This window comes from Meriones unguiculatus, chromosome 12, assembly GCF_030254825.1.
Source record: "Meriones unguiculatus strain TT.TT164.6M chromosome 12, Bangor_MerUng_6.1, whole genome shotgun sequence".
In the NCBI taxonomy this organism is placed as follows: domain Eukaryota; kingdom Metazoa; phylum Chordata; class Mammalia; order Rodentia; family Muridae; genus Meriones; species Meriones unguiculatus.
In genome coordinates, this window is record NC_083360.1 from 79,380,970 (window position 1) to 79,404,955 (window position 23,986).

Consider the following 23,986-nt stretch of genomic DNA (forward strand, 5'->3'; position numbering starts at 1 on the left):
AAAAAAGGTATATTTTTAAAAGTCCCAGTTTTTACTGTGAAGTAAGAGGCTGTCTCATGTATATGCCACCCTGCCAAGAATCTCACGGCGCTTGTTGAGGTGGATTTAGAAAGAAACAGCTGAGGACGCTGGCCACATAGCCCAGCTGTTAGAACACTTGCCCAGCACATAGGAAGCCCTGGGTTCATTCCCCAGTACCTTATAAACCAGATGCGGTGGTGCATGCATTCTGGAAGTGGAAGTAAAAGGATCAGAAGTTCAAAGTCATCCTCAGCTAGGTAGAGTTTTCCAGACCAGCCTGCATTGCATAAGACCCTCTCACCTAGAAAAATTAAGGTATATGTAGGGCAGGATGGTTGAATTGTAAATTTCCAAGAGAACTAGCGCTGTATGGAAGTTGGAAGCGTGGGAGGAAGATTACTGAAAAAAATGACTCGTTCTTCAATGTCTGCCTTTAGGAAATAAAGGCTGGTACCCCACAGGGTTTTAGTTCTTTTTTGTTTTGTTTTGTTTTTTAGTCATTGGTCCCTAACTTAGACTTACTGGGAAATTACAGTCATGGAATTATTCCTCACCCAATTTAAAGGGTTAAATTGATTGCTACATGTGAAATACTTAGTGTAGAAACTTCAGAACTGTTGGCATTTTCTTTCTTTCTTTTATTTTTGGTCCAGCAAGATTGGTTTCACATGACAGACTGGGAAAGCTGATCGAGACAGGAAAAGCATGTGATTGAGATCTTTTAGCTGTCATGGATAGCTGGACTCTGTAAATAGTTATTGTGTCCGCTGCTGAGGAAGGCAGCTTGGGGAATGAGGTGTATAACCTGCTAATTTAGTGCGTGCCAGGCTCTAAACTTAGAGGGAGTTGAGAGGTGGCAGCTTGAGGCAGCTCCTAACCAGGAAGCCAAGGGCAGCCATTCCCCAAAGCTCTTATCAGCCAGTAATGCCGGCAGCCCCGACCCCAACAATGAGTTCAGCAGCCAGCCCTGGCTGAGGACTTTTCTAACATTCTCCTCTTTGCCTCATCTACTTACTTTTAACCTATGACGTCTGTCACGTGGTCACCTTCTTCAGGTTACGTTTGTCAATTCTGGGTTTTCTTTGCCTGAGCGGGTGAACACAAGACCTGCAGACAAGACAGTTCTGAATTAAAACAAGTAAGTGGATCTTTCTATTGCTCTCGGGCTTTGTGCTGACCACGTAACCTCATTGACGTGAAACAAAACCGTCTACCCTATAGGGTTCTGCATCCCGCTTATAGCACATTCCTACATGTGGCAGCTGCTAGAACTTTCTGTTGAAAGCCTGACATCTCTGCCGTAGGTTTGCCGTCTGAGTACAAGTTAAAACATCGGTAATTCAGAGGCAGTGTCTGTGTTTGTGTGGCTTTGTGTGGCTTGCCTTCAACACGCTTACCTGAGGATGGGATTTAGCCTACCTATTCTTAGATGTTTGAGTTAGCCGTTACTAGGGGGAATTACCTAAAACTCAGTGGCACAGACACCTATGTCCTTGTGCTCGTGGACAATACAGGTAAGGCATCTGGACAAGGCCCTGCAAGGTTGGCTTTTTCCTGTTCTGTGGTGTCTGCATAGACAACAGGGCAGACACTGGGGGTTACAATTTCTAGAAGCCTCTCCTCCTCCCCCTCCCTCTTCTGTAAGATTTATTTATATGTGTGAGTATTCTGCCTGTATGTATGTAGGTGTACCATGTGTGTGCCTAATGCCCTTAGAGTTCAGAGGAGGGTATCTGATCCCTTGGAACTGGAGTTAGGGGTGGTTCTGACCTGCTTTGTGGATGTTGGGGATTAAACTTCGCAAATAGCAAGTGTTCTTCACTGCTGAACCACCCATCTCTCCAGCCCGTTTAGAGGTTTCAGGCAGCCAGCACTAGCAGGGACCTGAAACCTGCAGACAGAGGTATGGTATTGGTGAAAGTGAAGACATTGACCACCTGGTGATTTCAAGCAAATGTGCCCCCCCGCCACGAACAATAGCTAATAGCTAGAGCTGTTTTTATTTATACAGTCATGTGAGCAGTGTTAATCTTTTTTTTAATTCTAAGAAATCATAACATCAGCATTACAAAAGCCTCATCATTGCAAAAGCTCCCAATAGTTGCCCTTCCTCCTTCCCTCCTCCTGCTGTGTCAATCACCCCTGACCAGATTTTGCACTACAAAGCACAAACTTCAGCAAGCCAAAAATAAATGTCTAGCCAGGCGTGTCTTGAGGACATGAGCACATACCCAGCTGGTAGCAGATGTACACAGTTATGTAAGGTAAGAGACAGACTAGGCTGGAGAGGTGGTTCAGAGATTAAGAACACTGGCTGCTCTTCCAGAGGTCCTGAGTTCAATTCCTGGCAACCGCATGGCGGCTCACAACTATCTGTAATGGGATCTGGTGCCCTCTTCTGGTGCGTAGGTGTACTTGCAGGTAGAACACTATATACATAATAAATAAAGAAATCTTTAAAAAAAAAGAGAGACAGATTAACTGTTTGTGGGTATAAGTTTAGTCTTCAAATATCACCCCTTTGTCGTGATACTTTTTAAATTACAGCAATGTGCTCATTGCCCCCAAGCAACCATTCCTGATGCACCCATCAATTCATGATGCCATCTTTCCAAGAACCATTTTAAGTCAGTCTCTCTCCCTCTCTCCCTCTCTCCCTCTTTGGGTTTTTTTGAGACAGGGTTTCTCTGTTGTAGCCTTGGCTGTCCTGGACTCATTTTGTAGCCTGGGTTGGCCTTGAACTCACAGAGATCAGAGTGCTGGGATTACAGCCGTGCACCACCACGCCAGGCTTAAGCCCCCATTGATCCGACACAGTTTTCTCAGAACAGTTGAACAGGAAGGACCCACTGCTCTCCACAATGCTACAGGCCTACTCAGTGCGACTACAAGTGTTTCCCCAGGGACATTACGTGTCCCAAAATGCCCAGGATTAATGGTCACATCTGGAGGATTGATAGAAGCAGAGAGAGGAGAGGAGGGTTTGACCCATCAAGAGAGTTTTGAGAAAAGCCTGGAGTCATCCATGGGACTGTCAACCTGCGTGACCCCTGCCTGGCCCGTGACTGACAACGTGGAAACTAAATACACTCAGTATAAACAACATTGTGAAAGCAAGGAGAACTTGTAGCACACACGCAATCTAGGTAATAAGCGTACAGACCACCAAAATTCACACACAGGTCCCTGCCAGACAGGAAGGAGTTTCCATGGCAGTGAAGCATCCCATCAGTGAAGCCCTCATATGCTGTTCTCTGTAGATAGTATATGGCCACCACCAAGAGGCTTCTTGACTTGTGACCAGAAAGGATGAGTCCAAGACATGTTTAAGCCTTCAATTAGGCTGACAACTAAGCAGATGGCGTGGCCTTCCCTGTGTCTTCCTTTCCTTTCCTTTCCTTTCCTTTCCTTTCCTTTCCTTTCCTTTCCTTTCCTTTCCTTTCCTTTCCTTTCCTTTCCTTTCCTTTTCTTTCCTTTCCTTTCCTTTCCTTTCTTTTCCTTTTTCCTTTCCTTTTTTTCCTTTCCTTTTTCCTTTCCTCTTTCCTTTCCTCTTTCCTTTCCTTTCTTCCTGTCTTCCTTCCTTTCTTCCTTTCTTTCATTTTTTAAGATAGAGTTTATCTGTGTAGCCTTGGCTGTCCTTGGACTCACTTTTTAGACCAGGCTGGCCTTGAACTCACAGTGATCTGCCTGCCTCTGCTTCCCTGAGTGCTGGGATTACAGTCACCACCGTGCCCGGCTTTGTTTTCGGTTTCTTACAGAATGGTAGCTAGGAGCATCCATGAAGAGTGAGCAGATAAAGTGAGCCTTATGACTGTTTGTAACCCAGGCTTGAAAGTTACGTGGTATCACTTTCTATATATTCTGCAGAGAGAAGCCACCATATGGCCAGGAGCGGAGTAGAGAGGCGTGTTCGATCCCACTCCTTAATAGATGCATTAAGGCATCTCAGCAGATTTTTATACAACACTGGGGTCATGCTTGCTTCTGGGAGGGGGGTTGTTAGGGTTCCTGACCTATAACGAAGTGTGTGCACCCTTCTATCATGGGTGAAAATGGTCCCCACCACACATTCCTCCACCATGATATTCTCACCAAGTGACCACAGACCAAAAACAAAACAAAATAAAAGCCCTCTGAACCTTTAAACTAGTTTCCTCTATGAAGTTGTTTCTGCCAGATATTAGGTTTTATGGTGAAACTAGCATGAACCCCTTTAATGTAATCTCCATTTATGGATATTGACATTTGAATTTAATGTAATTACAAAAATGCTGTTTCAGGGCAAACATTTGAAATCGCGGGCCTCTTTCTTAGCTCCAGGCTTACAGGGAAACAGGCAGGGGGCCATATTGAAAAAGCTGGCATTTCACAGATGTGACTCTTGAAAGCTGGCACGAGGCAAATGTGTGAAGTCTTTGAAGATACGTGGAGGGGCGTATTCAGAGGGTATGTGTGTGTCCTGAGAGGCAGGCAGCTCCCGCGCCCATTTTCAAATGACGTGGCGAAGATTGTTCGGAAGTTCTGTTCTCTCTCTGGTGCGCCTTATCTTTTATCCTCTCCCAGGATATTCATTCTCATGTAACGAAACATATCCTTGACATTTCCAGGTAGAAATTAATGGTATTTATCTCATCAAAGGTCAGTAGCTACAAAGAAAAGATAAAGCTTGCTTTTTGGTGGAGTTATATACTTAAGAAATATTCTGGGTTAGAAATAACCACTCAGCAGTGGAGCCTATGCAGGGACCTGAGTTTGATCCTGACTGCCTGATGATTTATTGATAGACAGGTAGATAGATAGGTAGATAAAGTAGGTAGATTATATTTTTAAAGAAGTTGTTGCTTACTAAACAACAACAACAAAAAATAAGGTTGGTAATTTCCAGGAGTGTGTTTTGGAGATATCTTATCCTAAACATTGTAAGGATGTTTCGGTACATTCTTGGCTCTTGCTGTCTCCTGGACAGCCATTTCTGTCAAGTTCTGACAACCAAATCGGTCTCTGAACATTGTCACATGGGACAACACAGCCAGTGGCCTAACTTGAGGTGTGAAATCTGAGTGAATGGTACATTCTGCCTCAGTGACCTCCACAGAGAAAAACCCTTACCTCTGAAGAGTGCAAAGTCTCGGGGAGGAGGACTGTGGGCAGATGTGGTAATCTTCTAGCCATACAGCTTCCTTTCTTGCAATATCAGACTACTTTCTTATTCTTTTCTGTGTCCAGAAAAAAAAAAAAATTTCCAAGCTTTATTGGTATGATTTAGGAAAACTGAGAAACTTCAGTTCTTTGGGTATATCACTGGGGGGGCGGGGGGGGGCTGTCTTGAGAACAACAAATGGAGATATTCCGATTGCCTCCATGCTCCTGCCTGTAGGCTCCTAGGTTGTACGAGCCGCATGACCCCCGGGGCGTGATTACTTCTCTGCTAGTGTGCTGTTAATGAATAGCTCTGCGAAAACCAATTAACCATAATTCTATCAGTCATCTCATTTGGGTAACATTTGTGGAAGGGGAAGACAAACAACGCTGTTTTCCTCGGAGATCTATAATTAAGCTGTGGTATTTGAGAGGAACAATGGAGGGAAAAGCGGCGTGCACACAGATTTGCTTTTCTTATTCCCACGTGAGGAGTAAATCATGATAAAGTGTTGTGCTCACAGCAGTTAAGAAAGACATTTGTCCAGCTTGACGCTGACGGTCTAACGGGTCACATCCGAGGATATTTCTAATCATGCATTTTGTTTCATATGCGGGCCTGCATCTTACCCCGCTAGAGAGTTGCGAGTCTTGAGGAAGACAGTGTCCCCAAGGGTCGTGCAGCAGAAAGCACTGAGTGTCGCGTCCCTCCCTTCATGCACTCCCAACCCGGTGTGTGTGACTCCAGAACCAGAGCAGGTCTCTCGCTGTCTTTCCTCGCATCATCATTCGCCCTCGCAGCCACAGTGCATTCTGTAACAAGGGCAGTAATAACATCCGAAGCCCTCATTTCTGTTTTCCAGCGGGGCACTTGTGGCTGTGCATCGTTCTGTTGAATCTGGACAATTAGGGGTTGGAAATACAGCTTCCTCTCTCATGGGTGGAAGATAATACTTTATCACTGTCGAAATTTCCCACCATGATGCCCAGGTATTTCATGACTTTTGTCCGTCCCCCCCCCCCCCCCCGAGGAAAGATGATTAACGTACGCATCTCATGATGCAGATGAACTGATCGGAAAGGTGAGGTGAACAGGTGATTTACTGTGCTCACTGTCATCCACAGCTAGCCAAAAAGATCCGGGAGAAGTTCAACCGTTACCTGGACGTGGTCAATCGGAACAAGCAAGTTGTAGAAGCATCCTACACAGCCCACCTGACCTCCCCGCTGACGGCCATCCAGGACTGCTGCACTATTCCGCCCTCCATGATGGAGTAAGACTTGAGCATTCTCTGCTGCTGCTGTTGATAGACCAGGCGTTGGGCTGCTTATTCCTCCGCATTCAGAATGCCCGTCTTTGATCACTGCAGAGGACCTAGTAGCTTTCCATTTATTCGAGGCATTGATATATTAATATCCCTATATTTAAACTTGTTGCTTCTGCCCATGAATCTCTCCTGTACTTGGGTGCCTAAGGGACTTATGCTAATGTTCACTACCTCCTCCTCATGCCCCTCCCCCCCCAACGCCCACCACCAAGAAGTCTTTATTCCCTCGGGGCTCTGTCCATAGCTACCTCACACCCTTCCATTCATTCCGTGCACCACACCCTGTTGGGGAGCCTCCCTTGCCTCCCCTGCTGCTCAGACAAGGGATTACACCTCTTCCCCTCACACCTTTACCACTTGGGCAGTTGGTTTTATTACCTGTGCGTTAATGCCTGGGCTGATTTGTATCTAGGGGTGAGTCAAGGAGTTCCAGCTCTCAAGAACTGTCGAAGACATCCTGGGGGTTCCATGGCAAATACTGAAGTTAGCTAAGCAGGGCAAAATGTGACGCAAAGAGCCTCACCAGGCAGGTTATATCAGTCATGTTTGTGAAGGCGCATGTAGAAAGTTATTATAGTGCCACTGAGGACAAAAACATGTAACTGTTACAAATGTCTCCCAGGAGGGGTTTAGTTTGGGAAATTGAGATGGTGAGGTGCAGCCATGCCGTAGAAGCTGGTTTGTGAAAGTGACCTTGCACACATACACTCAAGTGCAGGCGGGAAAGGTTCAGGCAGGTTTCTATCAAAGTGGTTTGGCATAAGAGCAGTGATTCTCGTTTTGAATGTGATGATGAGGCTTCCGGTCTGAGATACTGGGCGTCTCTGCGACAAAGCCAACGTTCTTAACGTCATGAACAGTTAATGTAATGAAACAGAGAACACAGGTTCTCCTCCAGGAGCTTCTTGTGTAGTTTAGTTAAAAAGTCAAAAGACCTTCACCGTCCTCCAAGAGATTCACATAGTCGGTGGCTTAGTACGCCACCCTAATTCAGAGTAGATGGCTGGAGCCAAGACACGCCATTCTGTCAAACCAGGCAGTTCTTGGGGATAAAACTGAATAGTCAAAAGATGTACAGAGTTCCAAGCGGAGACCAGGGGTAAAGCATTAAGCTGATATTGACAACAGTTGTTTGCAGTACCAAGCAAGAACCACCTTTCTCTCACTCAGTTCACTTGGCTTAGAATTCAGGTTCTTTCCAGAAAAATGTATGTAGGGATTTTTTGGTTGGATGATATCCTAGCCTTTGGCAAGGCACAAGTACTTTTTCAAAATTGCAAGCGTTCGTGTTTTTAAACAAAGATTCGAGATGGAAGTGGTAGAAAGTTGTTGGGGAATCAGGGTAGGAATCCTTCTTTTGTTCCACTCCTTTATGGCTGGCTGTTGTGGCATCCCATCTGTGGCATTCACATCACTCTCTTCCTACGTTCCATTCACCAGTGTCTGTCTCCATTTTGGATCTCAGGCCACTCAGAATGGGGCTAAGAGCAGAAGGGAGGAACGTCCTGTCCTGCCAGGCAGCTAAAGGCATGGCTAACATTTTGGTTTTAAGTCAACTTTGTAACTGACAGGTTGATCTTGGGAAGTCATATAAATTCTTAGCCAGTGAGATGAGAATAATGAGGGTGCTTACCCCCCAGGGCTGCAGCTGGGGAGAGCTTTTAGCTCATACTTAGACAAACTTTCAGAAGGGGTAGGTGAGGCTGGGTCCCTCGTGTGTCTCCCTCTGGCCTGTATTTGCAATGCAGCCAGGCCTGGCTTTGAATTCCTGATCCTCCCATTCCATGTGCTGAGATCACAGACCCATGCTACCATGCTTGGCCTTAAATGGGCGTTTTTATGGATTCTTCTGTATTTATTTCAGCGTCATCTTCTGTGTCAGGACACTAGGTTTGTTTCCTTATTGTTGCAATATAACAGCTTAAAGTAAGTACAGCAAATGAAAATTAAATTACTTTAAGTGAAAATATTTAGCAAATATGACCATAATTTTGAAGAGGATGAGCATAGTAACGATTAAAATTTGGGAAAGCAGACTTAATGAGTAGCTCAGAAACTGAAGCCTAGCATGAGCAATGCTCTGAATTCAGTCCCCAGCACAGAGGCAAAGAGGCAAAAACAGAGAGTTCCCCACATTATTACCAGTGTCCTTCCAGATCGGCAGATCCCAGCCTTTGCGCTGTGACTCCTTTGAGGGTCGCCTAAGAACCATGGGAAAAACACAGATATTTACATTACGATTCATACAGCAGCAAAACTACAGTTATAAAGCAGCAATGAAAATAATTTTGTGGTTGGGAGCCACCAAAACATGAGTAACGGTATTAAAGGGTCACAGCATTAGGAAAGTTGAGAGCCTCTGTTCTAGACTATGAGTTACGTAGTTCTAGATGCAAACTCTCCATGTTTGCTTCTGTATCTGGCCATATACAAGTGCATCAGTACCTTTTTGTAATAAGTGCAAGCAATCAGACCCCAGATAAAAATTTCTCTGTTCTTTGTTCTGGATTCTGTCCATTCCTGAGATGACTTACAATTAGGATAGTGTGTCCATAAGTAATTTTAAACAATCTTTACTTCTTGTTTCAGGCCAGGTTTTTCACTTCTACTGACTTATAATCTGTGTTTGTTTGTTTCTTTGTCTGTCTGTATTCCGTTAAGACTTAATAGAATGAATTTTTAAAAAATGTAGAATGTCCAGTTCTGGAAAGGAGCTCTAAGGAATTTAGTGGCAAACTGGTTAGACCACTGAATTAAAAAAAATAAAAAAAAAGCGATTTGTCATGAAACCTGAGTTTAGTAACGAGCGATTAATAATCTTAAAAGGAGCACAGAGGTTCATGCTTACCGACTCAGTTGTAAGAGAGCTGAATCAGGAGGATTGTGAGTTCATGGCCAGTCTGGATCCTGTGGAGAAGCGTGAGACCCCAGGGAAGCAAGGCCAGGGAGAGTCCCCTTGCACAGGATACCTGAAGGTGACCTTGTGACCACTTGGGAAGAAAGCCACAAAGTGGCGGAAAATTGACTTTCAGATGAGTTTGATACTTTCCTTCTCAGGTTAGTCAGCTTTTAATGGAGTTACTGGTTTTGCAAGGGGCCTTGCTAGCTCAGGCCCTCCGTCTGTGTTTACTGAAGGGTTGATCTGAAGTCTTAACATTCGATACTGTGGAAAAACAAACAGTTTGAGGCTTAACCCAAGGCAAGCTCATTTTCAGCGTCTGCTCTGAGTAACAGGTGCAGGGCATCTTTTGTTTCTGGGTTTGTCGCTGCTTGTTTATTAGTCCTGGGTATCTAACCTATGCCCTTACACATGCTAAAAACAACAGACTTGAGAAGCAGGGCCACCAGCTCAGGACGTTCAGCAGCTCTGCTTGCATCCCATTGGCTGCAGACATGGCATCGTACTCATGGATCATATCTGACCTTTAGCTGTCCTTTTTGGCCCCTACAGTTATTTAAAATGATCTTTTTTTCCTTTTTGTATGTTTGTCATTTCATTTCCAAAGTTAGAGTTTTGGAAGATGAATGCATTTTAACAGTTCAAAGGTTGTTTTTGTGAGTTTTTTATTTATTTTTTTTTTTGCTTTTGTTTTCGTTTTCTTCCTTAAAGAATCAGAGCACCCGGCTGTAGGAAGTTTCCACATCCACTTGGCAGCCAGCTCCTTTCACGGAGAGCCATTCTCCCCTCAGAGACTGCCTGCCCATCAGCCTTGCCACTTGCTCTCACCCGTTCCCTTGGCTTTTATCCTGGTTGACCCACCTCGACATTTATGTTTTTAACTCTGGCTTTTTTAAGGACAGCTATCCCACACCGCAGAGTTGACTTAGGAAGGTATCTTGGCCATGTGCATTCCCAGCTCCGCCAGCTTCAGCTTCCCCTTCATACCCTCTCAGGCATTCAAGAATCCAGCCTTCAAATGCACATCACCAAGACTCTTGTCTCTGGCTTTCCAATGAGTGTGTCAAGAACCTATCTGTGGACAAGCCCTGCTGCCTGGGCTTTTTATATAACTGAATCAATAATCTTATCCTCCACATCTCAGAGCAGATTTCTTCTGTTCCCAATTCCTTTTGTAAATATTATTGCCTTTTGTCATTCTTATTTTTATTTGTTACCTTCCGGTGTCTTTATTTCACAAGAAGGAAGAATACAAGCTGGAACGTAAACAGTAAGATAAGCCTAGGCTTTTATGCTTCTCTGTGTCTGCATGAGGGGAGACGGTGCTGCTGGGACTCACTCATCTCATGTTTGCTAATTGGCTAATCACAGTAGGAATTGGCATCCTAAGCAAAGCCATGCTTCTTGTGAGTAATCCACAGTTTCTTTCCAGGGCATTTTACCTTGCCCCCTAGAGCAGAGTGGCTTCAGCTGAATAGGTAATTCTCTCCTGCTCATCAGGGATGATTTTAACAGCTTCACTGATCCTCAAAAGTGAAGAAACTTTTGGAAGCACTTTTAAATTTGACCCCCACTATTTTTCAGGAGCTCTTTGAGTTGGGCGCATCTGCTGAGCGTGCAGTCACGGGAGAAGGCAATGGAACCCATTCCATTCCTAAACCCAGTTTTTTAGTACATTCTCAGGAGTTATCCGTGAGAATTTCACCATGCCGGGAGGCAACCTTTATTGAGGCATTGTGCTGTAGTCTAAGCAATTAGCCCGAGTTCTATGGCAAGAGCTGTGGGTCCCAGTTATAGTTCTCAATACCAGCCAACCCATGTGCCAGGGTCCTGCAGACCACTGGAACCCACAGGGTGTGTGTGTGTGTGTGAGAGAGAGAGAGAGAGAGAGAGAAAGAGAGAGAGGAAGAGAGAGTATGTGTGTTAAGGGAACTGACAGATGTGATAATGGAGGTACAAATCCAAGGCCTGCTGGATTGGCTGACAGGCTGGAGACCCGAAGAGGAGTTACAGTTGAAGTCCCTAGGTGGTATACTAGGAGAATCCTTTTTCCTAGAGAGGTCAGTGTTCTTAAAAATCTACATCCAATTGATGGACCCATGAGGCCTTGCGTATGGGAATCAATCTGCTTTTCTCTGAATCATGCTCTAGCAGTTTGTCCTTCAAAGGAAGATCCAGAGTATCATTTGACATGATTTTTGGATGCCATGGCCTGGCCACATTGAAACATCCAACCAGCCATGGTTCCCTTAAAGAAAGAACACATAACTTACCCTTAACATTAATTTTTTTTTATTATTATTAAGCTGCAGGTTTTGACAGTGAGTACCCATTTGTACTTGTATACTTTCCTAATGTGTTCTCAGACACATTTTCTTTGTAGAAAGTTTAGAGCTGCCTGGAACAGAGCCTCAGCATTCAGGAAGTCTGTGTTCCACACAAAGTGGCATGACTTGGATGCTGAGTCAGTTTCTCTCTTATTGGGTTTGGATCCAAGTATCACCAATGTCACATAAGCCAGGAGCAAGTTATGGAGAGGCCATTTTAATGATTAGCATGTTGACTCATAAATGCTTGGATTTCTAGAATAGGCTCCTTAGGCATTTACAGTAGATTTAGAAGACATGATATCTTTTCTTAATAGATTTGGTTTCAACTCTCGGGGGGTGGGGGGAAAGACACAGGGGGAGGCTGTTGGTTTTTTTATTTGGAATTCTCTCATTATTAGAAAAAAGTCTTTTCACTTTGTTTGCTTGTTTGTTTGTAATACTGGGATTGAACCCCGGTCCTCTAGGCATGTGAAGCTCTACAGCTGGGCTGTATCCCCACCCTTCCTCAACCTGCTCACCTTCACCATAGAAGAAATGGCTTAAGCAGCACTGGCGGTTTTCTGTCTCAGCTGTGACAGGCTGAGTCACAGTAACCAGGCAGTGAGAACGGCTGGCCCCAACTTTGCCCTTTCTGTGCAAAGTAGAATGGTCCTCACTTTCCTCATCTGGAAAATGAGGCATTTCATCTGTACTCCAAAGACCCTTCTAATCCTCTAGGTCATTTTCCTTTCCCTTTAACTTCTGCAAAGGTATTTACTTGGTGCCTGATCTATTCATCCGTGAGAGCTTGGTGTGTGCGTGAGTGCACACACATGTGGAGGTCACGGAAGAACCTTTTCCTCCGTCACTCCGCCTTGTGTTTTGACACAAACTTGCTGAATCGAAAGCTTGCCGTTTCTCTTGCCTGAGTTTCTCTTGCCTGATCGGCTGTGTGGCCAGCCCAATCCCAGCATCCTCTTGACTCTGCTACCCTCTCCCTTGACATGTAGGGGTTATAGGCAATGGCTTGTTCTTTAACTCGAGCCATTGGGCATAACAGGAGGCTTTTCGTATTGTTCAAATTAGTAAATTCTGGATTCTACATTTATTTTTCTTTTGAAACATTACCTAGGTAAATAATAATTACAGAGGCAAAAGCACCCGTTCACTGGTTTGGAAGAAAAATCAGATAAAAATAATGAAATCCTTTGCGTGAGTATTAGAGCAGAAAAAGGATTTAGACGTCACGAGAGAGAGAGGAACTCTCGAGGCAAGGAAGGAAATAAAGAGCACCTGTGACTGACCACACGAGACCAGCAGCACAGACAAGGACTTGTATTTGGTGCAAACAGTGGAAGAAGCAGCCGAGGGAAGACACTACTCTATCACAGAGAAGCTGAAGTGCCCGTGATTCCGAGCCAGTGGGCGTTAGGCTCCAGGAATGAAGTCAAGGACAGTGCTGGGTTACACTCTGCGTGGCACACAGCAGGCACTGCTATGGAAGCTTTTTGAGACAAGGCACGAAAGAATGGGGCCTAAAATTAAGAGGATTTTACTTTGTCCACCATGTTAGCAACTGGAAGGTCTGGTCTGATTTCTTCTATGTGAGCAAGGAACTATGGGCCTGCACTGGGCTGCTGGTGCCCATGGTCTTGCGTTTTGGTCAAAGGGAGAATCAGAGCTGGCTAGATGTGATTCTAGGGGGAGGTGTCAGTGTGCTAGTACCTAGGGCTGACGTGTGTTTGCACTTTGCGTGCCCTCTTATCTTCTTAATCTACAAGTTCAAAGACTCTCTCGAACTCGACCTTGTGTTCAATAAGGGCCTTCAGTAAATATTTCACCTAAGAAGTATATGGTAAAAGGGCCCAATCTGCTTTTCTCTGAATCCTTCAAAGGAAGATCCAGAGTGTCGTTTGACATTATTTTTGGCCACATTGACCTATCCAACCAGCCATGGTTCCCTTCAAGAAAGAATACATAACCTACCCCCTAACATTAATTTTTTTTTATTAAGCTGTAGACTTTGACATTGAGTACCCTCGCCTAGACAGGGTACTTTCTGTAAGCACTAAGTTTTCAAACAAGAAAGGCCGCAATATAGTCCATGATTTGGTCAAGATAGCTAGTTCATAAACAAAGACTAACTATGGTGAAATGACAAGATGGCCCTCACGTGAGCTGATTTGCTCATCACAGAAAAATGAATGCCGTCAGGCTGACATGCCTGACAACGTCAGTCGGGCCTGAGAACCCACGTGAGCTGGAGGGAGAGGCCTTGCCCCACAAAGCTGTTCTTGGACCTGTGCACTATGAGCTCCTGCCTCCAGCAATCGTTCCCGTTTTGCCTGGCTTTAAAGCAATGAATAGTGAGGGATCAGATTTGTTTCCATTTCACGTCTACTTGTGTTTTGCCTATGTGTGTGCACATGTGCTACATTTGTCTGATGCCTGTGGAGGCCAGAAGCCAGTGCCAGGTCCCCACAACTGGAGTTCCAGGTGCAGTTTGCCATGTGGGCACTGGGAACCAAGCCTGTGTCCTCGGCAAGACCATCCAGTGCTCTTGACCATGGATCCATCTCTCCTGCCCCAAGGAGAATTTTAAAAGATACTTCTAACGTATCTTAGAGGATGGAGGTCTGTGAAGAGCAAAAATAAAGGTAAAAGATTTGCAAGGAAAATGAATAGGCTGTGAATTGCTAATTTGGATGATAACTTGCATGCTTATCAGTCATTAGAAAAGCTGTTTGGGTTAACTCTTCCATCACTATTCTGAGCCCACAAATACTTTCATCTCATTGTATTATCTGCACAGTGGTTCAGGAACTATGTCACTTTATTTTTAAGATCCTTTTTTTTTTTTTTAATCTGGCACACATAATCATTCATATTGATAGGTGACAGTGGTGGTCAGGTCACTTCAGGAATGTTTGGCTTTAGCGTTAAGCTCTCTATAAAATGGTATTTCTAGACGTAACAGATGACCCACTTTCTTCTGTCAAGCCCGGTTTTTAGGGAGCACACAGGGAAATGATAGCATGCAACATTTCACTCTCTATCTGTTCAGTTTCTAGTTGCAGCACTTTTTTCTGCAGAGTGGGATGTGTGTTCATGATGATGACTCCCGCTCTTTTATTCTCTCTGTGTCACAAGGCCAAAAAAAAAAAAAAAAAAGACAAGCTTGGTCCTTTGACAACTGTATTTAATTTTCTTTCAAGCCCTGTTTCCTCCCCAGGAAGATGTGTTTTTTCCGCAGATCACTGGATAGAAATTCTTGGCTTTCAAGTCCCTCTCCCTGCCTTATCTGGCCCCTGAATCTCCGGTTCCTTTAGCAGTCACTACCTGCAGGCCAGCTAACTGCTGATCCGGCCTTTGAGGATATTGGTACCAGCAGGCCTTGAGCTGAGCTAAAAATTCCACAAAGATCTTGCAGGACATTTGCATTTCTAAAAAGCTACTCGGTTATAATATGAAACCCACAGAAATGGAGTTGCATGCATTTGTAATTCAGGAACAGTACCTGGGAACAGACTAATGTGGCAGGAACTGTTTCTGCCTCATTTTTGGCCACTCCTCCCTCCATTCTGCAGAGAAGAAAATAGTGTGGAGAGTGTTATGGGGCTGGGAGAGGTGGGTTTAGAATCTGGCTTCCTTATCCCAAATGATTGGGGGCTCTTGTTGTGTATTTTCGTCTCTTGTTTGAGAGAGGTTCTCACTGCATAGCACCAAAGGGCTCTGAGATCCTCCTGCCTCTATCTCCCAAGCGTTCCAGTTATAAACATGTTATAATCATGATTTTTTTCTTACAATGACGAAATAACTTGACCAAAGCGAAATTAGAAGTGAGGACGGATCCCTGTCCATTGAGGTGCTGACTTATGTTTCGCCTTATAATTTCATTTAAAGACTACGGAGTCATCCCTTAAATGAGAAACTAGCTGAATATGAAATTCCTGCTGTCTAGATTTTTATTTCTTAGGCTAAAACTATGAAACTGAAACCACGTTCCAGCAGCAGTGTGTGCCATTTCTGAGTTGGGGGTCTGGGGGCGTAGGATAGGTAGCTGCATCCGGGAGACTATTACTGACAAGAAGCACCTTCCCTCCGGAAGCACCCACTCTTGGGGCTGAATGAGAACCCACTTTCTGAATTTCCCTGTATTACCTGTACTGACCAAAGGATGAGAGATGCCTCGATGGGTTTCACCACCCGCCTTTCAGGTAGAATCGGTTTTGTGGTTTTCTTTTTAAAAATCTGGTTGAGGAGGATGGGGGCGGGGGGGGGGGGGCTAGTTAGAGTGCTGTCCCAGCTCTACAGAAGAGACCTTGCCGTCACAGCTGAAAACCAACCCTTAAGCCTTTTATATGCTTTATGGTACTGAAATTGAAAAGCGATTTTTAAAGGCTGGGATCTGAGAGCCACTCCATCTGTAATCCAGTGTGATGGCTGTGATGGCGTACGCCTCTGTCTTCACTTGGAGCCATTCTCAATATATCCATTCTCAGACGCATCAGCCATTAGTGCTTTTGTGCTTTGCATGGCCTGTTTTCTTTTGCCAAACAGGGTGCTTTGGGCAGGCCTCTCTCCTTGGTGCGCATGAGCTGAAAGCTGGGCTAGCTCCTCTCCAAGGTCACCTGCTAGATGAAGTTCTTGGTTGCTGTCTTTGATGTCTGCATGGTGCAACTCACAGCTGTCTGCTGTTTACTAAAAGAGAAAATATGCAATTTGCAGCCTTTGGTTTTAGCCTGGGACGTCAGCCTCTGTGCTTCCTGCATTTCTTCACTCAGTGATCGTGACCTGTTCCTCGCATGTCTGACTCTGGGCAATGCCCCAAGAATAAAGGGGTAGAGAGAAGGACCACCCCCTCTCTGTGGCTTCCAAACGATAGGAATGTTTCAGGAAGTCAAGTGGCCAGTGGGCAAAGGTGAACCATGGTCTCTGTCTCTTGCCTCTTATGTTTTCCCCTTGTGCCTACCCTTCTCAGGCTCAACCTGCTGATGAAGAAGATAGGGATAAATAAACGTTGGGTGTGGCTCCCAACTCCCCCAGGTGTTACCCATCCAATGGCTTACCTTCTGCACAAAATGAACAATGCCATCTGTATGCATGTGACTGTGTGACCCAAGATCACAGTGGGGCTATCTGCTGGTGACGTGCGGTGGGTGAGGCAGTGGTCGGGCAGGAATGTGGTGGAGTCTGATGCTTAGGCAGGCACCTTGTACTCTGAATGCCTCACCTTGGAAAGCAGCTCTTGCTTCTAGCCTGGCATTATTGAATCCCAGCGATTTAATCTTTATTGCTGATAAGAACAAAAAGAATGTGACTTATCGCTCCCATCTCTGCGGAGATGGAAGGAAAAACTCCTATCTTATGATGTGATTACGTGTTATTTGACAGCTTTTCCGTTTGCCCATTAATTTAGGTGTTTGAATAAGTGAGCTCAGTTGAGAGGTTTGAATATCGTTGGCTTTATAAATGTGATGGTTCCTTTTTGAAGTGATTCTTTTTTTTCTTACCCCTTTTCTCCACCATTCAGAGTTTAAATATTTGTCAATGCAGATATTCGATTTTTATCTTCGCTCTTTCTTTGTTTAACCTTATTCTCATGGGTAGTTAAGTGGAAGATAAGGAGCTCTTGTTTAATTCTTTCCAACTGGTGTTGTTCAAATATTTGGAAAGCAGCCACATCCAAGAAGGAAAGAACAGTCTAAAACCTGGCTGACTGGAGGCGAAGAGCTACCTCTTCTCCGGATCAGGTGACAGTGAGCCAGGCACTATGTGCTGTCACTAGGGCCAGGGGATGTGTGAGGCACAGGCCTTCCTCTGTCTGTATCTCCCCTGGAGGCTCCTGAAGCTACTGGTTTCTTCTGTGTGCACCTCTTAAAACAGCAATGCAGCAGCCAGCCGGGGGTCTCTCAGTGTTTGCTCCGCACTCCCTTCAGAACTGGTACCAGCTTTGCTTTCAGAAGAAGGGAGAGAGTGTGTGAGAGAGAGAGAGAGAGAAGGAGAAAGACTTTTACACTTGTCTCTGCAATTTAGCAGTGATTAAAAAGAAGCGAACAAATGGAAACATACCCTGAGCGCCGCACACCCCCCCCCCCCCAAGCTGCCGCCACGCTGGCTTTGTGTAAGGACTCCCGAACACTTTAAGCCCTGCTCTTCTGAGAAATCCCCAAGGATTTGCTTTTTAAATCATTGCCTTAAAAAAAAAAAAAAAAGTATCCATGAACAATACCACATTTCACCACCGCCCTGGGAAACCACACCAGGGGTTTGGTTTTTGTGTGCACTGTGATAAATTGGGCCAGCTTCCCTGGAAATGTTCAGGAAAACCCAGGATTCTGAATGATTTGCCTGGCAAATCACCTTCCCTAAGGAATTTAAACAAAGACCAAGAAGCAGATTCAGGAAGTCAACCCCAAATGGGGTGTGTATGTCTGTCTTCCCTTTATATCTTTTTCTTTCTAAATCAGGACTCCACTGAAAAGTTGATTTACACTGTGGATCGAGGCTGAATGGAATCCAATTGGAAGTCACTTGAACACTGTTTTGATGTAAGATTCAAAGCTTCTGCAAATTTATTTTATCTTCTACATTTGCTGATCTCCTGCTTGTAAATCCTGTTGAAGGAGAATAAAAATGACTGCAGCCTGATGGGAATTAAATGTCTGAAGTTCAAAGCAGTTTGCACATCAGAGCAAGCGTCAATCAAATGAACATCTCGCAAGGCAGGCAGGGAGTGAATTTCTCCATGGGGAAGAGATCAAAGTGGGAGTCACAGCCCTGTTTTCTCCCTCGGGACGTAGTTTCGATCAGTTGTTCATGAAAGTAAATCCAAAAGGAAGGGTTTTTTTCTTCTTCTTCTTTCTCTCTTAAGGGGGTAGGAGTGATGGAGTTATTTCTCTAGAAACTTAATTCTAGGCACTAGCTTTATCTTCTAAAAAGAAGTAGAGAAGTGAGATTTAATCCAATATCTTTTTTTTTAAAGATTCAAGGTCTAAAGGAGATTTAGGTAGGCTTTTTCTATTGCTAACTTTTAAAAAGCATAAATATAAAGAATAAGATGAATCAAGCCTTTCAAATTGATGGCTTACTCATCTTATGAAAATGTATGGTTTTTCTAGTTCTTGACCTCTCTTATAAACCTGAGTTTATGTGCAGATGATTGACAGCTGATAGATCCCTCAATGCAAAATGGCTTAGGTAAGTCCTAAGAGTAACTGACGTGTTTTTGTAGAGTTTTAACCATGAATTTGTTTCTGTGGGCTCCAAAACTAAGTGACTAGCAAGTTGCTTTTTATAAATTGCTTTTCTTGGTGGCACATGTGCATTAAATTGTGTGCCTGCCTTTGGACTGGGGATCATTCTTCCTAGGCCTGGAGGTAATACAAATATACCAAGATGACTAAGCAGGTTTCCTTCCCACGTTGAGAGTTCAGTGAGTCCAGAGTCTGGAGTCCAGCCAACAGCAGGCATGAGTGTGTGTGAGCAGAGGGCTGGGAAATAATCCCCTTTTATTTTGGCTTCTGGCAATTACTGACGCTAATTGACCCGCTAGCCCCAGACCCTGTTCTCTTCCTCTGTTGCTTTCTGCCCTCTTTAGATATCTCTTCCGTACCCGACTGACACATCAGTGGCGTAGGTACCAGGATGGGCATATGTGCAGGCTTTACATGAACCTGCAGGTAAATAGGTGCATGCCCAGTGGCTGAGCTGCAGCACAGACTAGAAGGAAACTCACAGCAGTCCAAACCACAGAGAAAAGAGAGTTCAAGAGCTGCGTGGAACTGGTTGCCTAACAGGGTATCCATAACTGTGTATTCTCTTATGTGTGTTTGGGGGGGGGGGGCAAAGTTTGAGACAGGGTTTCTCTGTGTAGCCCCGGCTAGCCTTGAACTCAGAGATTCACCTGCCTCTGCCTCCCGGGTGCTGGAATTGATGGCGTGCACCACCACTGCCCAGCCAACAAATCTTTGGCTCAAGGGAAGTCGAAAACAAGATAAATTGCTCATCTTACCTTTGGATTTTTATTGATGAGACTGTTTCAGTGTTTATGTTCCCTTTTCCCTATGAATTTTGAAAATCCTATGAATTTTCAAAATTCATATTCTTGAAACCTAATTACCACCGTGACTGTGTTAGAAAGTGAGGTCTTTCAGGGATGATTGCAGTCCTAGAGATCTGCCTTGTCCCCTTACATTGGGCTTTCCTGATGATGACAGTATGTTAAATCTGATTATAAAATAATACAAACAAAAAAACAACCTCTCCCAACCCCACCCCCCAAAAAAAATTCAGGAGAAAGACACAGACTACAAAACAACCCCAGTCAGGTTGGAGAGAGGGCTCCTCCTGAGATGAGCTGCTTGAGGAGGAGCACGGGTTAGTGAGCCAGCCTTGAGGAGAAGGCACAGTGTACTCTGGTCATGAACAGACAGGCACATACTGAGAGGCTGGTGTGACCAGAAGCAAAGGTTGTGCAAGGTGGGAAAGAAGGCTGGGAGACAGTAATGATAATGATACATTCCATATTGTCTGTTTCAGGGCCAACAAAGGTACATAGATTAGTGCTTTTGTAGCAAACCACTTCCATTTTAATACTATGAAGTTGTTCTCACTAAGGCTCTTAGACATGCCTTCCATGAAGAAGTAAACCTCTAATAATAGTTCCTTGGTCTCCCTGGTTCCAACAAGCCAGCTTTCATTTTACAAAGACCACAGAAATCTATATACCCTCACCTTCCGATACCAGCTCTCCAGGGGTGGGGCTCAGAGCAGAGGTCTTGGCTGTGGGTATCCTGTCCAGGCATACGTAGACTATATCTGAGCCAAAATTTCCCTGGTGGGGTGTGTCAGGCACTGTCCTGAATTATACTCTTCAGTAAGCTTTTTCTTCTGCTTCATTTAAAAGCAGAATGTTGTATGTCCTGTCTCAGCAAAAGAGTTGGGTCCAGATTCCAAGTCGCCCTTACTTTCTTCCCTCGATGTATGTTTATATTCTAAGCTCCATTTGTTTCATCTGCCTCTACTGTGGCATGGGTAGGTATAAAGGGGCATCAGTATTTGCATAGCAAAGTCTAGCAATGTGCTATAGGCATACCTAGATTCTATTCCATTCTCTTGATCCAAACCAAATCCAAAGACTCCATCCTTAGTGTCTTTGAGACATATTTAGGAACACCTGTGCTCACAAAGAAAGCAATTCTAGCCATTTCCTCTGGCAGCGCTGCCTTGCCTGGCCTCAGGGGATGAGGATGTGCTCAGTCCTGATGTGACTTGATGTGCTGGGGATGGTTGATATGGGGGGAGGGGAGCCTCCTTTCTTCTGGGTGGGGAGGAGAAGGAGGGGAAAGAGGGAACTGGGAAGAGACGAGGAAGAGGGCACCCTTGGGATGGAAAGTAAATAAACTGGAATAATACATTTTTTTAAAAAGTTTGTATCACAACATCGAAGGGCATCCTTGTTCCTCAGAAGCAGTCAAACTCAGATTCCACGCCCTCAGAACAATAAATAGATCTCTGCAAAGGCAGAGTCCAAAAATCTGCATCCCACCATCCTTCCTGGGTGAGGCTGGGTAACTAGATGCTGAGTAGTTTGCAACCATTCAAAGTAGTCAGTTCTCATTTGATAAACCATCAGGAGCCTTTTGGGCAGCTCAGGATGGGACTAGGCACATGTATATTCATGAAAAACGATATGATTCCACCAGGGAATAAAACTGGCTGTATATTTCCCCCTTTCTTATCTGTTCATAAAGTGTAGTCTACAAAATCTATCAATTTAAACAGACACGCACGCGCGCGCACACACACACACACACAGGAGGGCTGAGGAGATGGCTCAGTGTGTAAAGAGCTTGCCAAGCATGAGAACATGAGTTCAAATCTCCCAAACTCATGAGAAACCTGAGCACAGTAACCTGGACCTGTTAACCCAGGGAAGGACAAAGACAAGAAGATTTTGGGGGTTTGATGGTGAACCGCTGTAGAAGAAGAAGCAAAACAAACAAATGAACAACAACAACAAAAACACTTCAGGATCAATGAAAGACCCTAGCTCAAAAAATAAGATAGAAAGTAATGGAGGGAAACACCTGATGTCAACCTCTAGCCAAATCACAGAACCGCACAGCATCTCTCTTTCTCCCCCTCTTCCTGCTCATAAATGGAATCATTTTAACATACTAGACAAGTTCTTGAGAGAAATGTAGGGACACTTGACCTACTTGGGAGGTCATTCAACATAAGGATAATTATTTCTTAGGAAGTGATATGCAAATAAGGACCTGAGAGATATCTTGGAAGGTAGACCTCCGCTGTCCTATACGACAAGCACACTTCAGTAACTGTTCACACCTGGCATTAAATAAATGGGAAAGGTAGCATGTCCATCACGCCAGCCACATTTCAAATACCTAGTATCTATGTATTACCATACTGGACAGAGCTGAAGCCTATGTATTCATCATATAAGATTTTTGCTGGACCACTCTGGTCTAGTCCAGGCTTAAAGCAACAATCTGGCACACTACCTTTCTTCTTCTCCTTCTTCTCCTTCTCCTTCTCCTTCTCCTTCTCCTTCTCCTTCTCCTTCTCCTTCTCCTTCTCCTTCTCCTTCTCCTTCTCCTCCTCCTCCTCCTCCTCCTCCTCCTCCTCCTCCTCCTCCTCCTCCTCCTCCTCCTCCTTCTTCTTCTTCTTCTTCTTGCAACAATCTGGCACACTACCTTTCTTCTTCTCCTCCTCCTCCTTCTTCTTTTCTTTTTTCTTTTTTTGAAACTAAGTTTTATTAGAAGACAGCTACAGTCAGTCTTGTATTCTCTGTGACTGCTTGCACATTAGAATGGCAGAATGGAAGTATCTCAAGAGAACTTATGGCCCACAAGGCCACAAATACAGTCTGGCCTTCTATGAAAGCGTTTGTGTAAAGAATGACTTCTGCTTGCAAATATAGAAAGATAATGACATTGTGGACTGTTCTGTCACCAGCACGCATATAGGTATGTGTTGCTCTCTCCTTTTTCCCTCTCTGTGGCTTCGAAGGAAACAGTCCTCTTGTCTAGATGAATCGGAGCAACTCCAAAGTAGAGACACTATGTGGGTGAAGCAATAGTGTCCTTCGCTGTGTAGCTGACATCAGTGATAGAGTTCTAAACTGGGCTGGTGGCTAGAATAAAGGGCTCTTAAAACCTAGTTACCTCACTCATCTTTGAGAAGATCCTTAAAATACATTCTTCACTTTGGAGGGTTGAAACTAATGTGAAAACACAGCTTCCTTGCTTAGAGGATAAATCTAGCTCCATGGTTCTTATGAGTTGACCAACAGAGAATCCAAGGTCATGAATAACTAGATGGATCTTAAGTTTAGGCGTAAGTATCCATCCTGCAGTGTAGTAATGGGGTTTCATCTGTTCAGTGGTTAATTGATGAGGTACACCCTGTGTGTATACAAGATTTGAAGAGCTAGGATTGGACTGAGTTTATTGACTGCCTCCTGGAATGTTTGGGAGCTCTCTCTGCATGTAAAATCTAAAGTAGGATATATGGAAATTGAAGCTTTTGTCCTTCCTTACTGAGCATATAAATGTATTGGTGTGTTTTCTTGGGCAAATGGTTCACTGGCTCCTCCTGTGATCAGCTTGGACACCAGCACTGTTCTGCCTTTAGTACTAACACTGAAATCAAGAGGCAACTAACACTACAAGAAATCAAGAGGCAAGGGGCTGGAGAGACGGCTCAGTGGTTAAGAGCACTAGTTGCTCTTCCAATAGGATCTGGGTTCAATTCCCAGCACCCACATGGCAGCTCACAACTGTCTGTAACTCCAGTTTCAAGGGATCTGACACTCATACCAATGTACATGAAATAAAGTTAAATATTGTTTAAAAAAAAAAGAAAGAAATCAAGAGGCTTCAGCTCTCTGTGCATGGGAATAGGGCAGGAACTAGTTCTGAGTCAGGTACCAGGAGAAGCATAACCACACTTAACTCTTTTTAAAAACTTTGGAAAATAAGATTTATTTTTTTTTTCAGATAAGAAAAATAAGTTTTTCAAGCCCCAATTAAACGTTAGTAATGAGTGACAAGCCAGAGATACTTCTACTCCAGAGTTGTCCTTTCCTGTTCTTAGACTTGGCCACTGATGGTCAGATACAATATAGTGGAAAACTCTGTTCTGCAGCTACGTCATTGATCAAGTCTGAATCTTGTCATCTGCTTTGCATATGCTTTCATCAACAGTAATAACTCAAGTTTCTTACTGTTTATGGGCTGGCATAGTCATACATGTTATGAACT

At 44.3% G+C, this 23,986-nt stretch overlaps 1 protein-coding gene across 1 annotated transcript in view; it reads left to right on the forward strand.

The window, feature by feature from the left end:
- Cachd1 (cache domain containing 1) overlaps positions 1-23,986 on the forward strand; it is a 221,589-nt gene that overhangs the window by 116,173 nt on the left and 81,430 nt on the right. The window contains exon 3 of the mRNA XM_060365967.1: positions 6,286-6,434. Coding sequence (XP_060221950.1) covers positions 6,286-6,434 — 149 coding nt within the window. The remainder of the gene's footprint in view (positions 1-6,285; positions 6,435-23,986) is intronic.